This window comes from Tenrec ecaudatus, chromosome 2 (genome assembly GCF_050624435.1).
Source record: "Tenrec ecaudatus isolate mTenEca1 chromosome 2, mTenEca1.hap1, whole genome shotgun sequence".
Lineage (NCBI taxonomy): Eukaryota > Metazoa > Chordata > Mammalia > Afrosoricida > Tenrecidae > Tenrec > Tenrec ecaudatus.
In genome coordinates this window covers 101,082,662-101,099,899 of record NC_134531.1, presented here as the reverse complement: position 1 = coordinate 101,099,899, position 17,238 = coordinate 101,082,662, and the positions used below count along the sequence as shown (strand labels likewise).

The 17,238-nt window shown below is 37.8% G+C and overlaps 1 protein-coding gene across 1 annotated transcript in view; it reads left to right on the top strand.

Moving 5' to 3' along the window:
- ST8SIA4 (ST8 alpha-N-acetyl-neuraminide alpha-2,8-sialyltransferase 4) overlaps positions 1 to 17,238 on the top strand; it is a 142,388-nt gene that overhangs the window by 29,848 nt on the left and 95,302 nt on the right. The window contains exon 3 of the mRNA XM_075541313.1: positions 506 to 763. Coding sequence (XP_075397428.1) covers positions 506 to 763 — 258 coding nt within the window. The remainder of the gene's footprint in view (positions 1 to 505; positions 764 to 17,238) is intronic.

Here is a 17,238-nt window from a genome sequence, read left to right as displayed (position 1 = left end):
AAGGGTTCGGGGCGGGGGAACTGGGAGGGAGGAGAAAATGAGGAGCTGATGCCAGGGGCTTAGGTGGAGAGTGGGTGTTTTGAGAATGATGATGGCAACATATGTAAAAATATGTTGGACATAAATGGTGTATGTACAGATTGTAAAAAGAGTTGTATTAGCCCCTAATAAAATAATTAAAAAAAATAAAGGCACCTTTTAGCAACTGTATTTTATATATTAAACTGATTTTTCCCTTTATATGCTAGTTGATGTTATTTTGTGCTTTAAAAATAGGTATTTATTCCATATCTGCTTATAAAATCATTAACAAACCCTGTGTAAATGATTCTAGAAAATCCATGGTATTCCCCATAATGTCTACTAAATTCTTGGTTAAATTGTCACCTAATTATAGTTTAAAGCTTGTAGTTTTCCTATTTCTATTTCATCGAGCCTTACTTTATAAATGCGATCACCACTTCTAGGATATGCTGGCATTAATGCGCTTATTTTTCAACTACAGGAAGAACATACTGCGTTTCCTCGATGCAGAAAGAGATGTCTCCGTGGTCAAGAGTAGTTTTAAGCCGGGTGATGTCATACACTATGTGCTCGACAGGCGTCGGACACTAAATATTTCCCATGATCTGCATAGCCTCCTTCCTGAAGTTTCACCAATGAAAAATCGCAGATTTAAGACCTGTGCAGTTGTTGGAAATTCTGGTATTCTTCTAGATAGCGAATGTGGAAAGGAGATTGACAGTCACAATTTCGTAATAAGGTGAGCTTTCCTTTGTTCCTAGAAATCACAATTTCTTCTAAGATGTTTTACTTAGAGTAGAAAACTGGGAGAAATATTTAAATTTAACATTAATACCAAGATTATTGAGGTGAAGGAAATTTTAAGCTGTGATAACATATTCCTGTATATTATCCAAATTTGCATTTATCCTAGAATAAAACTTTTTCTAATGATTTTAATACTGTAAGAAAAGGTGATTGCGTTTTAATGATAAGATCCTTACAAATTGTGTGCACGTGTGTGTGTTGTCTTTTACAGACCAAATGGCAATGTGATTAGGTATGCTACTTAAGCAGAAAAATATTAATATTTCTTCTTTATATTTATTAGCTTTGTGTGACTTTATGTGTTGTATACATATTATGAATATCACCATATCAGGTTATTCTATATGAAGTTTAAGTTTACTTTTATTGAAAATTAATTATCAAACTCAATCGACTAATAGCAGGTTTATATTTGATACGTTGAGCTAAATTGACTTTATTATGCCATATTCATGGTATTTGAGTATGTTAGTATATTTTTATGTTTTTGCATTTTCTCTTGTAAATTAGCAAAGTAACCACTTTGTTTGTTGTTCCTTGGTAGTAGACTGCTGTTGGATAAGCTATGTGTTTGGTGTACTTTTGATTAAATGAAAAGGACCTAACAATAGCCCATGAGAAAGAGATCATATCATATACATTAGGTGTTTTAAATTTCTAGTTCTTGTACCAATTGCAGTATAACTTTTTTCTTTGGAATGGAGAAAACATGTATATTAAATTTTGATCGAATATGCATTAAAATAGATAGGAAATTACTTTCAGTTGCATTGGCAAATATGGGAAGTCCCCTGAAGATCTGATGGTTCACATCATATGCAATTATGTGTAGATCTCAAAGGAAATAACTTTGAACTCAAATAAAAATTATAATTAAGTATTACCAGTAGTCACAAATAGGTAACTCTTTTTATAAAATAATAAAAACTCTAAAGTTAACTGCCATCGAGTCGATTCTGACCCAGAGATACTATATACAGGCTTTGGAAGGCTGAACTTCTTTATAGGGAGCACCTGTCTCATCTCTCTCCCTAGGGAAGGCGAGTACGTTGGGATTACAGACTTTGTGGTTGGCAGCTCTACACTCAGCCAACAGGACCACACATGGTCTTTAGTAACCACAAAAATTCACAGTACAACACCGCAGGGTTATTGTTGTTGTTAGGTGCAATCCAGTCCATTTCTTTTCATAGCAACACTATGCAAAACAGAACACAACATGACCTGGTCCTGTGCCATTCTCACAACTGTTTTTATGCCTGAAACCATCATTTCAGCCACTGTGGCAATCCTTCATGTCAAGGGCCTTCCACGCTTTCAGCTTCACCACGCAGATGCCTTCTTCTAGGGACTGATCTCTCCTTTAGCACCACTGGTCCTTGCTCATATGTGACCTTTAAAAATGGTTGTGTGCTGACCAGTTCTTTTTGGTACAGGGACTCTCTATATTCTTTCCATCTTTTTTTGATGCTTCCTTCAATATTCAATATTTTCCCCATAGAATCTTTCAATATTGTAGTTCAAGTAGAACTTTTCCTCAGATTCAGATATGCTGAGCATATGTACCCTTTTTGGTTTTCCAACTCTAGGTCTTTGCACATTTCTTTATAATATTTGACATGTTTCGCTACTCAAGCTGTGCTTTGAGATCTTCTGTTCAGTTCTTTTACTTTATCACTTCTACCTCTTGTAGTAGCTACTCTTCAAACAGGAGCAAGGCTCACATTCTCTTCTGACATTCACTTAGAACTCTCCTCCCTCCTCCCCTGCCCTGTATTTTTAATGACCTTTTCCTTTCGTCATGTATAATGTTTTTGTTCTAATCCCACTGCTCCTGAGGTCTTCTGTTATTAGTATATTTAATGCCTCTAATCTATCCTTGAAACGTTCTCAAAATTCAGGTATGACATACTCAAGGTCATATTTTGACTCTCACGGACATTTTGATTATCTACAATTTCAGCCATAACTTGCACATGAGCAATTGGTAGTCTTTCCACAGGCAACCCCTGGCCTGATATTGAGCTTCTGTGACTGAGCTTCTCCATGGTCTGCTCCCTCGGATGTAGTTAATTTTATTTATTTGTATTTTATCTGAAGATGTTCACGTGTGTAGTTAACTTCTGTGTTGCTGAAAAGGGTATTTATGATGAAGTCATTGGTCTTGAAAAATTCAATCATGGAATCTCTGCTTCATTTCTATCGCAAAGGTCATATTTTTCTCCTTCTTCGTTTCCAACTTTTGTATTCCAAATGTCAATTATTCATCTTGATTACATATTTGATCAATTTAAGATTCGACATATTTGTAGAATTCGTCAATATCTGTATCACTAGCTTTAGAGATTTGTGCATAAATTTGAATAATAATATTTGTGTTGATTGACTTTTCTTGTATGAGAATAGACATTACCAAGATCTTAAAATGTCCTGTACGAAAATGAAAGCACACCATTCCTCTCGATTGTCACTCCCAGCAGTGCAAACCATATGACATTCTGATTCTGAATGGCCAACACCAGTCCATTTCATCTTACTCATAGCTGGTTATCAATTTATGGATTATCTATAATTCACTAGGCTATGGATCTTTAGGCATTCCATGTCATTTTGAAGACTTCCGATTTTCATAGGTTCCCAATTCATTCATTCCAAGTTCTAATTATTAGTTGATGTTTCCAGCTATTTCTTCTCATTTTGAGTCTTGCTCTTAAGCAAAATAAAGTTTCCAATGCTTTGCTCCTTTGGATTTATTCTATCCAGGTCATTATGGTCAACTCCACGTTGCAAGGCGGCTCTTCCTCAGGTGTATCTTGTGGGTCCTTAGACCTCAGGGGCCCATCTTCTGACTTCATCTCTGACATTGTTTTTCTTCTACTCATTCGATTTTCAGTAACTGACTGTGTCCTTGCTATCCATAGGATTCTTAGTGGCTAATCCCTCTGAAATTGAGAGCCTGTCCCTTCTTTGTAGTCTACTCTTAGTCTGGAAGCTCAAATGAAACCTGTTCACTTTGCGTGACCCTGCTGGTATTTAAAATATCAATGACATAGATTTCAGCATCACAGCAACATACAAGGGACCATAATACAACAAAGTGTCAGACTGGTGGTGGATTTTAAGCTTACTTACTTACTTACTGGTCAATCTAATGGCTTTATAATTGTCCTCTGGTTTCACTGAGAGGTGTAGGAAATATAATGACATGCATGTAAAAAAGGTGTGAAAATAATCACCACAATTTTTTCTTTCTAAATATTAAAATAAGTAATCATATTATATATGTACTAGAGACATGCAGTCTAGCACTGGATTTCTGATTCACCAGGAAATGTTTTAGAAAATACTCATTTGTAATTTAGATGCAATAGCTTCAGAAAAAAACAAAATTTATCACTGGTACATAACAGCACATTCGAATAATTATTCCTTTAAGTTATAACTTATGGGTTTAATTTGGATTTTATGATGATTACTTACTGAATTGTACAATATCCACTAGTGGACTTTAGTGAAAGCTTTGTCCAATATGTTTTTTCGATACTTATGGACAAACCTAATATTATAATGATATATATTCCTTTCTGAAGGAAGCAGTAGGAAAAACACTGATTCTTGGTTATTACAGCAGCTTGACAAACTGGGAATATGAACAAGTGTAACTGACACTGAGAAACATCATTCCAAATGAGGAAGGAAATGGAAAAAAAAAGTATACCGATCAAAACTTTGTTACTTCTTCACAAAGGATCTTTGAGACCATTTACTTCATTTCATTTACCAGAACACTCCCAAGAACATAATTCCCTTCAAATGAGTACACTAAAAGTTTGCTGCTCTATCTGGTAGTATTAATAATGAACCAAATTTTCTCAATTCCTAAGCCAACTATAAGTTAGATTCTTCTGAAAGGTTGAGTAATATACATTGGATTTCTGAGACTGTAGAATAATATCAAGCACAGGAAGGAGGAAGGAAGTTGATTTCACCTCCAAGGTAGTAATCTGTAGTTGAGGGGTGGGGTGTGTGACTGAAGTAAACTGATATATAGAGCATTGAAATACAGATAGAGCACATCGAGACACAGGACAAAATCTGACTTAAAGTTCATAAGAGTTACTGTTCTATATTTATTTCCTTTTGTTTTAAGGCTAACTTCTTAACCCATCGATTTTTTTTCCCTCCTAGTTTCCCCCTAGGATATTATCTAATTTCTATGTGGAAGATAATATTGTGCTACATCATAACTGTCATATGAATTTATTAAAAAAACAAAAATAACTCACCGCTTATGAGTGGATGCCAACTCACAGTGACCCTACAGGACAGGGTAGAACTGCCCCTGCAGTTTTTTAAACTATAACTCATTTCAAGAATAGAAAGACCTGTCATGACTCCATGTAAAGACTGATGGTTTCGAACCGCTGACCTTGGGATTAGCAACCAAATATGTGTCCACTAAGCCCCTAGAGCTCATGATGTTGTTAGGAGCCATCGAGTTGATTCCAACCCATAGTGATCCTATGCAAGACACATTGCGTGGCCCTGCGCCACCTCACAGCTGTTCCTATGCCTGAACCCATTGTTGCAGCCACTGTGCCGGTCCAGCTCGTCGAGCATCCTCCTCTTGTGCACTGCCTCCCTACCAAGCTCGATGCCTTTTTCCTGGCACTGGTCTCTCCTGACAATGTTTCCAAACTATATAAGACAAAGTCATGTCATCCTTGCCCCTAAGGAACACTTTGCCCTTAATTCTTTCAAGAATTACTTTTTGAAAAAATGCAAGTTTAATCTTATTCATGAATGTTACTAAACAAATCACTTGATTGTGGACAGGTAGTTCTCCAATTAGAATAAAACTACACTTCTATCATTCTTAAGACTTCTCTTTTTCCCCTCATTTGCATTTTCTCATCATTTGTGTGCGAAATACCTGTTCCTTCTCAATTCTGTGTGACCTCTTGTTGTTGTAGATGGTTCTTCTCTGGCCTATAAATATTTTGTTTTAAAACTCAATCAAAACACCATTCTTTTTTTTAAATTTTAACAATTTATTGGGGCTGATACAATTCTTTTCACAGTTCATACATATACATACATCAATTGTATAAAGCACATCTGTACAGTCTTTGCCCTAATCATTTTTTTCTCTTTTCTTCTTTTACATTTTATTAGGGACTCAAACAACTCTTACCACAATCCATACATATACATACATCAATTGTATAAAGCACATCCATACATTCCCTGCCCCAATCATTCTCAAGGCATTTGCTCTCCACTTAAGCCCCTTGCATCAGGTCCTCTTTTTTCCACCCCCCTCCCTCTCCATTCCCCCCTCCCTCATATGCCCTTGGTAATTTATACCTCGTTATTTTGTCATATCTTGCCCTATCCGGACTCTCCCTTCCCCCCTTCTCTGCTGTCCCTCTCCCAGGGAAGAGGTCACATGTGGATCCTTGTAATCAGTTCCCCCTTTCCAACCCACTCACCCTCCACTCTCCCAGTATCGTCCCTCACACCCTTGGTCCTGAAGGTATCATCCACCCTGGATTCCCTGTACCTCCAACCCTCATATGTACCAGTGTACAGCCTCTGTCCTATCCAGCCCTGCAAGGTAGAATTCGGATCATGGTAGTTGGGGGGAGGAAGCATCCAGGATCTGGGGGAAAGCTGTGTTCTTCATCGATACTACCTCACACCCTAATTAACCCATCTCCTCTCCTAAACCCCTCTATGAGGGGATCTCCATTGGCCGACACTTGGGCCTTGGGTCTCCACTCTGCACTTCCCCCTTCATTTAATATGATATATATATACATATATACACATACATATATACATATACACATATATACACATACATACACACACTTATATCTTTTTTTTTTTTGCATGATGCCTTATACCTGGTCCCTTGGGCACCTCGTGATCGCACTGGCCGGTGTGCTTCATCCATGTGGGCTTTTTTGCTTCTGAGCTAGATGGCAGCTTGTTCACCTTCAAGCCTTTAAGACCCCAGACACTATCTCTTTAAATAGCCGGGCACCATCAGCTTTCTTCACCACATTTGCTTATGCACCCATTTGTCTTCAGCGATCCTATCATGGAGGTGTGCAGTCAATGGTATGATTTTTTGTTCTTTGATGCCTGGTAACTGCTCCCTTTGGGACCACTCGATCACACAGGCTGGTGTGTTCTTCCATGTGGACTTTGTTGCTTCTGAGCTAGATGGCCGCTTGTTTATCTTCAAGCCTTTAAGACCCCAGTCACTATCTCTTTTGATAGCCGGGCACCATCCGCTTTCTTCACCACATTTACTTGTTCACCCACTTTGGCTCCAGCCGTTGTGTTGGGAGAGTGAGCATCATAGAGTTCCAATTTAATAAAAGAAGGTATTCATGCATTGAGGGAGTGTTTGAGTAGAGGCCCATGGTCCTTCCGCCACCTTAATACTTGACCTATAAATATAGACACATAGATCTATTTCCCCATCCTCCTATATATATTTGCATGTACATGTCTTTGTCTAGACCTCCATGAATGCCCTTTGACTCCTAGCTCTTTCCTCCATTTCCCTTGACCTTCCTCCTGCCCTACTACCATGCTTCATCGCCACCTGGGCTAGAGTATACCTCTTCTCTAAGCAACCTTACCCTTGATCATTTCCCACCAGGCCTGCCACTCCCCCTTCTCTACCATTTGGGGTCCCATGTTTTTCCCTTGTCCCTGGGTTTGTTAACACCACTTCCTTACCCCCCCAGCCCCCCACCCCAAGTCCCCCCGGAACTGTCGGTCCCGTTGTTTTTCATCCAGATAGTTCATCCAGCCTGTCCTATTCAGACAGACCTGTGGAGTCACTAACATGCACGAAAACTAGACAGAGGAAAACAAAGCAACAGTATACAACCAGACAACAAAACAACCAAAACAAACCACTGAAAAAGAACAGAACAAAACAGTTCACAAGAGAAAAGCTTGTAGTTAGTTCAGGGATCGTTTGCTGGCCCTTAGGAGCGTTTTCCAGTCCAGTCTGTTGGGGCACCACGCCCTGGCCCCAAAGTCCACTTTCAGCATTCCCTGGGGACCTTGCCACTCCATTCCCTTGCTGTTCCGCTGCACTCCCCCAGTGATTTGCCTCGGTGTGGTGGGATCAGGTCAGGTGCAATTCCCACACTGTGTCTCCGGTGCTGTCCCCTGTATCGCCCTTAGTCACTGAGGGGCATCATGTCTCATAGTAGGGCCAGCCATGTTGTTCTCTCTGTCGACTGGCTGCTCTACTCAGGAACATCATCATCACGGCCTGGTGGGCCAGGCTGTGCTCCACTCTCTCCTCCTGCCCCTTCATCTGCTCCCGTGTGCTCTGATCAAATATGTCCATCTCCCATAGCTGCAGAGTCAATGTCGTCCTTTGGAACAAATTCTTTTCGGGGGAGGGGCAGGAATCCACTTAATTTATGGTGCTGGGGCCAGCCTCCCAGACCTCTCCACCGGTTCCCTCCTCCACGCCGGGATATTGCATTCACACCTTGCGACACTGGGTTGAAGTCTGTTCCCACTTTCCCTGTGGAGATATAAACAATACCCTCCCCTTGGGTGGATTAATGCCCCATGACCCCACTACCCTTTTCTTCCTTGTATTCATCCTTTTGCAAAACGCCATTCTTACTTGAAGTCGTTTTCTAGCCATTTCAACCCTGTTAAGATTGCTACAGAATGTTACTGCTATTCTTTACACTATTTCCAATTTATTTGATTAATTGAATTGATGGCCTGCATTCCAGCAGGTTTTCTGTTGGCTTCCTTGTTTTCTCTCATTTGGTTTTTCCTTTTTGATAAGAAGTCTCTTGATGGAGAGAAAAATAAGGCCTGTTCTGATTGCAGAAGACATCAATGTAGCAATTCTTCAAGGATCAGTTTTACCCAGCAATTACATTCAAGTTGACCTCTAACTTTATAAACCAATGTATTAGTTTTAAAGTCTTCCTTCAACATACATTACATTTTTAACTTGACATTTATTGTCTTGAAAGTACATTAAAGAAAGAAAACACTAGCTTCATCCCAAAGTGCATTCAAAAAACCCAAGCTCACTGATACTGAGTCATTTCTAACACATATCTACCCTATAGGAGAGGATAAAATGTCCCCTGTGAATTTCTGAGACTGTAACTCCTTAAGGGATGAGGAAGCCTTGTCTTTCTCCCAGGGAGTACCTGGTGGCCTTGAACTTACCGAATAGCAGCTAAATGCATAACCCCTAGGCTCCTTATTACACGCAATTAGAAACCTGATGTTCTCATACCTGTTTGGGGAAGGAGGGCTGAGCAGAGATCCTATAAATGGCATGTGGCCCTTTGAAATATAGCTTCAGATAACATTTAAAAAATCTATCTATATATTTTTTTACAGCATAAAGGAACTCAAATTAATGGAACATTCACACAAGCTTTTTGAGACCACCTAGTATGTTTGTGGATATATTTGCAGCCTTGGGCACACATATTTTTATGATTTGTTTCATAAAAGAGATTTATTTCTGTGACTGTTTATGTCATTAACAAATTATATTACATGCCGATGTCAATGGCATGTTACACAAACTTAGCTAGCCCTATTTTCTCTTATTTCATGATGCTTAAAGTACAAAATATGAGGAGAAAAAAAATCAATTAAAACCTAATCCTCTGAACTCTGATTCCCTTATAAATGACTAAATATTGAAGTGCTTTCTAAAACATAGGTCCACATGTGTACCTGAAAAATGGAAAACTAAGACATAGGAAAGCATTTCTATTTACTACCTAAAAATGTCTAACTTTCTTTTTGAAATAGCATTATGTACATTGTAATCATTACTTTGACATGTGCTGTCGTCATATACCTATCATATGTTTCCAGGAGCACACGGGCACAGCGGGGTAGGCATTGGGCTGCTAAGCAAAGGTCAGTGGTTCAAACTCACCAGCCACTTTGCAGGAGAAACACAAAGCATTCTGCTTCTCTGAAGATCTGCAACCTCGGAAACTCTATGGAACATTTAAGCCCACTTTGTAAGGTTGCCGTGACTCAGCATCACCAGATGGCTGTGGGTTTTGTTTGTATATTGCAAGGAAACACGTTTGGCCAAAATAGACAAATAAGACATGCTAATCATTCACTCAAATTCAAAGTCCCTTACTTTTCTTGGCCTCCTTTTCTTTGTGATAGAGAAGGTTCGTGAAGGATGATAGATAGCATTCTGAGGTTTGGGAACAGAATTTTACAAATTTGACCTGGCACTGATGTATCAGCTATAAAGTGTCTCCTATCTACTGAAGAACAGATGAAATGGGGCATAAAAGGACAAATTGTTTTAACGTTATTCCTCAAAGCCCTGACCTATTTCTTCAAAGATTGATAGGAGTTTTGAATACATTTCATGTGCTACCTTAACAATTGCTCGAAATAAATATTTCCATCTACGTGGGTATGAATCAGTGGAGTGGACACACACTCGGATCTATAAAACGTAATGTTCATTTTCACCTTCAATGGCCTTGTTTTTGGTCTCTGGGCATAAGCTGCGTTCTTCTCTTCAAATAACATCTGGGTTTTTAGTATATTTTAATAAAGAAGTGTAATGTTAGACCTACCATTTTCTTTGTGTTACTAACTAATTAAATGCAAAGTCCACATATATTCAGTTCACTAATACTACAATTCTCTAATCAATAGTAATAAAATGAATTGACCAAAAAGAAAAATTTATGGCATTTAAATCTTTTAACATACTAGTGCCAGTATTTATAAGACAAGCAACTTCAAAAGCACCTGACAATTCCCTAAAATCTTTCTTCCACACTGCAAACACGTTTGCTTGATTTAATGGAACTGAAACACATTTCTTTGATTTTATTTTTGTAGTCATTTAAATTAAAAACAATTTGATCTTGTAGCTATCAATTTATTTATCAACGTTACTAATACCTTAATTTCTTATATGTTCATTTATACAAAACATCTTTAGGTTTGCTAATAAAGGCCCGCCATAGCCCAGTGCTTATTGCAGAGATGGAAATGTTTCAGGCCTTCCTAAAAGAATACTGCTTTTACGTGGGATCAGAAACAATCACTAAACAAAAATTATCTGAAGATAGGTTTATAATATTTGCCTATGGCCATTTCTATATAATAATAAAGAAGGCTTTACATAATATTTGAAAGATAAAATCAGACGTGCATATTATTTAAATGAGGACCTCCCATCCTAGAATTTTAGTGTAAATCTCTGAGAGATTTCAGAATAACTCTAGTGACTTACTAATGCTAATCTATATGCACAAAAACATATAACATTTTAGGAACATATCAGAGATCATGTAAAAGTACTAATGTAGTTTAACATTAGTACCCTGACTTGTATAACAGACTATCAAGCACCAAAGAGTACACAAATAGGTCTTTTCATTTGTTACAAGATAGTGAAACCACTTGTAGGTCCAGAACAATTAGCAAAATTATTTTACAAAGTACAGAACAATATTTTACTCTGCCTATAGGACAAGAAGTTGTTGGGGGAAATCAATTATAGATGTGTTTTTAAGATAGACTACTTTCAAATTTTACATACAATGATATGAGATAAACATTAATTTAGCTTACATTTGCACAATTAAAAAACATTTGAAGTTTCATTATGCTTTAAAAATCTCTATGATGAAGATGAAGGAAATTTTGCATTGAAAACCATCTTCCAGTGACCAACTAGAGTTTCTCACAGGTGATATTGAATAATCTTCTAATTTAGATTCTGCGTGTGTAGTATCTTCCTTTCCACTCAGAATATTACAAAGTAGCTATGTACAGAATCCACAAGTGATGTATTTGCCTTCGCCAAACTCCTGTCCCAAGTGTACACTTATATATACTTATGTTTTAAAATGATAAAAATGTGGGGTTCAGAAGAGATAATCTGTCATGTAGGTAATGACAAGAAGAAGACAGATGTGTTTATAAAGCTACTTTTATGCTATCTGTAGGGAGTATCCTTGTATCCTCTTGTTGTTATTTGTTCACTTGATGTAAAGTTTGTGTGCCGGAGTGTGGCTTACATTAAAGAATATAGTTTCTGAGTGGTGAAAATGGTTTTGAATTTTATAAAACATACTTTTAAAGTGCTTTTAAAAGGTTCTGCAATTACTTGCCAAGTATTTTTGGATAATTTATTCCCATGGATATTTAAATAGCAGTGTATTTTAATATTTGAACTGTCTATATTGAAGAATTTTACAATCTTAGCAATAGTGGTTTCCTAATGGGGACAAAATAAAATAAAACTAGTCTAATATTTCCTATTGTTGATGCCGAGAGAGAGAGCTGGGGCAGAGAGCTTCATTTCAACTCTTCTCCTCCCTGACTTTTGTGAGAAAGTGGTGGTGAAGTAGTAGTGAATCCTGAAGGCTTTTCACCCTCAGGGAGAGCTGGGGTCCAGGAACCTTGAGGAAGCGCCTCAGGGGATCCTGATTATTTTTTTTTCTGCAGGAAGACCGGACTTGTGGAACTCTGACCATAAGTCGTCCTCATTCTCAGTGCTCCTGAATTTAGGCTAAGGTGGTTAGCTCCGGAAGAGGCTTTGATTATCAATGGCAGCTGACAGCGTACATTCTTTACCTGTCAAATACTACCGCTAACTGTGCTTAAGCAGAGATACTAGACTGGACGTGCGCCACACAACTTCCGTAACTTAGAAATTATCACAGGATAAGTTACTATTAACAAAGTACCATTTTAGTTGGGTTTGGCTGATTAGTTGAACTTCAATTTTATTTATTTGTATTTATTGTGTCCTTTCTACTTGCCCTTTAGGAGCTCTGTGGTTTAGTGGTTATGCAGTGGTCTGTTAATCACAGGTCAGGGGTTTGAAACCACCAGTCAGCTCAATGGGAGAAAAATGAGAGTACTGACTCCCGTAACGAGTTAGAGCAGCGGTTCTCAACCTGTGGGTCGCGACCCCTTGGGGGGATGTGGTCGAACAACCCTTTCAAAGGCAGTTGCGTAAGACCATTGGAAAACACTTATTTCTGATTATCTTAGGAACCAAGACACCGCTCTTCTACCGTCTCCAGGCGGGTCTGCCGACATGAAGATATGCCCACATAAGATTCTTGGCATGATGACTGTTACCCATACTATACCATGCTTCAAGACAAAACTTCACTTATTTGTCATTAGAAATAAATATTTTGCAATATATAAATACATATTGTTTTTGTGATTAATCACTATGCTTTTATTATGTTCAATTTGTAACAGGGAAATACATCCTGTATATCAGATATTTACCTTATGATTCATAACAGTAGTAAAATTACAGTGATGAAGTAGCAATGAAAATAATTTTATGGTTGGGTGTCACTACCACGTGAGGAACTATCTTAAAGGGTGGCGACATTCGGAAGGTTGAGAACCACTGACCTAGTGTCTTTGAAACTCACAGGGCAGTTGGACGCTGTCCTGCAGCCTCATTCTGAGGCACCATCGACACGCTGGCCACAAAGTCGTAGAGCTGGTGTTTTAGAACAGTTACACATTTAGTCGCTAATAATTCAAACTCACAGCTGTTCTGCAGGAGTCAGAAACCCGCAGGGGCTGTTTTACCCCTACCAGTCTCTATGAGTTGACATTGACTGGCAGGGAGGTCTTTTTGAGCCTAAACAAAATAACCTAGGTTGGCTGGGGTTCTCCCTCTTTTCTAAGATACTTAGCCTACATCGTTAGGACTGTGAATCAAGCCTGGTAAATTGAGATGTAAAATGTGTGGTTATTTAAATAAATAAATGGTTTAAAGAATTAATGTAGGATTTTCAAAAAAGTAACTTGTATTGAGGGATCTTCTGTCTTAGAAGTACTATATCACTGAATTCCAAAATTAGTATGAAATAGCTTATAGAATGAAAATAATATAAATGTTTATAATTTAAAAGGAAATGGAGAAGTATGAAATGCTTAAACATTAGAGAAAAATGTAGACATCTGAGAATTATTAAAAATCTAGGATGAGACCATTATCTTTAAATTTATAAATATCAATTTTCCCACCATCCAGTGAGAATAATGATAAAAAAAACCTGTCTTATCAGAGTATCAGAGTTCATTTTTAAGTATAAGATGTGAATGCATTGTAAAGAATTGTATGAAATGTAAAGGGAAAATAATAAGTGACACCAAGGCATACCTTTGAGTTAATATTGATAGGTGCAAGTTAAAACTGGCATCAGGAAAGTCTACTGAGTAGAAATGCAAAGAGAAATCTCACTGGAGGGGATAAATCAGACAAACTTCCCCCAAATTTGTCATATATATACACTTATACATATATAATTAACATTGAATAAATGAATAAAACTGACACTAATTAGCATTAGACTATGTGATACACAAATACAAAAAGAACATTACTCAAATAGATATGAACGTGTATAAAATATGAGTAACTTAGATATAAATGTAATGAAGATATAGGTATTTCTCAGGATAATAAAGTAATATGGTAACAATATATTACTTTATTATGATCCATCTTCCTAAGGAGAGGGAGTATATGTTTCATAAAGAAAAAGATGGAGGGATTGACTAGCCTTGACTGTTACAATGTATTTTTATAACTCAATCAATTTTTGAGTCTCCACTGGTAGAAAATTTATTGCAAACTTTAAATCATCCTCCTGACCTTCTATGAGTTCTAACTCTTTTAAAGCACAACAACTCATTTCCTGGACAGAGCAAAAAAAAAAAATACCTGCTTATGAAGAATGACCTTAATCCTTTCCCTTCCATTCTCCCCCAAAGATGTTGTTTCTTTTTAAAGTCAAATTATTTTACAGCAGCCAAGTAGATCCTGGTAGGGAGACAGATTCGGGGCATTTATAAGGGTTTTTAAATTTTTATTGGTTCTAATAGCTACTATACATTTCAGAGAAACTAACACTGTTTATGTGATATTTGCTACAAAAATATTCTGTTTTATGCATTATTTGTTCTTAAATTTAGAATGTTACTGTTTTGCAATACTATTACCCTTTCTGAATTTGCCTATTATTTTTAGTCATATTCATGCTAATCAAAAATTGGAGCTTAGTGTTTTTTATGATCTTATTTGATAAAAATATATTTATGCTGTTTTGTTTGCTTTTTTTTCTTTTAACTTAATCAAGTCTAAAATTAATTTTATATTTTAATGGGAAGTAAGGCTGTAACTTCTTACTCAATTGTTAAAAACATATTTTATCCTTAAGAGATAATTTAAAATATGAAACATGACAGTGACTTATACATTTTTAAAAACGTATAGCTTTGCTATAGCCCATTCTTGTAGCCACTGCATCAACCCATCAATCAAGGAGCAGGCTCTTTGCAACAGAACAAGGCAATCCTCAGTGGTACAAAGTAGGGAAAGGAGCCATCGGGGTTGTATCCTATCTCTATGCTTATTCAATCTGCATGCAGAGCAGAGAGTGCCAGAAGCTGGACCATAGGACAAAGAATAAGCCACCAGCAGAGGGGGAAGACTTACTAACAAATTGCAATATGCAAATCATATAACCTTGAATGCTGAAAGCAAGGAATACTTGAGGCACTTGTTGAAGAACAAGGACTAAAACCTTCAATGGTGATTGAAATTCTGTGTGAAGAAAAACAAAATCCTCACTACTAGACCAACAGATAGCATTGTGATAACCAGAAGATTGAAGGAGACAAGGGTTTCATCTTGCTTGAATGCATAGTGATGTTCATAGAAGCTGTAGTTATGAAATCAAAGGCTGTTACTTTGATGACTAAAGTGGGCCTGACCCAAGCTTTGGTATTGCCAGTACAGTACCTTGTATGCATGAGAAAGTTGGACAATGAATAAGGAATGCCAAAGAGCGATGATCGTTTGAATTACGGTGCTACAGAATAACCTTGAAAGTGTCCTGGCCTGACAGAAGAGCAAGCCAATCTGCCTTGGCAAAGTGCAGGCAGAAGTCTCATGTACCTTGGACATGTCATTAGGATAGGCTAAACCCTGAAGAAGGGCATCGTGTTGGGTAACGTGGAAAGGCAGAAAAGAAGAGGGGAATACTTTGCCCAGGTGTATGGATACAATGGCTGCAACAGTTGACTCAGACATAACCATTGTGAGGACCGTGCAAAAGTAGGCAGTGTTTTGCTGTGTTGGGCATAGGCTCCCTATGGATCAGAATTGAATTGAGGACATCTAACAACACCAGCAAAAAAGGCAGAATGGGGGGGAGAGGTACAATTTTAATATCCCCTTTTACCAGAAAATGCCAGCTACCCTTCATATATGTTAATATAAAGGAGCCATGACAGTATAGTGCATTACATATTGGGCTGCTAACTGAAAAGTTAGCAGTTCAAAACCACCAGCAAGTCCAAGAAAGAAAGATGAGACTTTCTACTCCCATGGAGAATTACAGTCTTGAAAACCACAAGGGCAATTTTATTTTGCCCTGTAGGGTTGTTAAGAGTTCAAATCTCTTCAATGACAAGAAGAGTGATATATATTAATGTATATATTATATAATATATACAATTTTATTGAAAGTAATCCACAGGAAGGGAACACAGAATATATGGGTGTTATAGCAACGTGTGGTGGTAGTACCCAGATGTATTAATCTGGGTAGACTAGAGAAATAAATCCATGGACACACATATGTGTATAAGAAAGAGATTACCGGTATATACAAGACAAGATCAAGTCCATAAGTCCAATATTAGCCCATATATGTGATACCAATCTATAAAGTCCTCTTCAGACTCATAAAACACATCCAATGATGCCATATGTAGAAGATCACAGACCAGTGGGTACAAAGTCTTTGGATCCGGTGTCATTGGAAACAGTGCTGGCAGGAGCCTCTGCATCAGGGTGGGTCCATGTGTCTTGTCAGCTGCCATGTCTCCCATGGTGAGCAGAGAGTATCCCACCTCCAAGGAGAAAATCCCGGAATCCTTAGGGGAAGGCTATGCCCACACAGAAGTCTCACAGGCTATGATCTGATTGACAAGTTAGACCCCACCCCTACACTCTTAATCCTCAAATTGACAAACGATTATATATCTACCACACTGGCTATCAGATAAATAGCATCTGGAGGTATTAAGTCTCTTTCCAAACAAACAGCCATCAAAAGGAGATGTCAAAACCACAGCAGGGAAGAAGCGCACCAACATCAGTGACTGAAGAATTGTAAATAAAACAATCTGAAGGTGACGGAGGGAATAGCCTCAGAGCCTAAATGATAAGAATCAGGTTTGCATGAGGCTATGAGTGACAGTGGGAGCCCGAGATACATTGTGGGATCTCCATAGGAAACAAGCCCTCAGGGATTTCCCTGTATTCATAATAGAGGCTTGGGA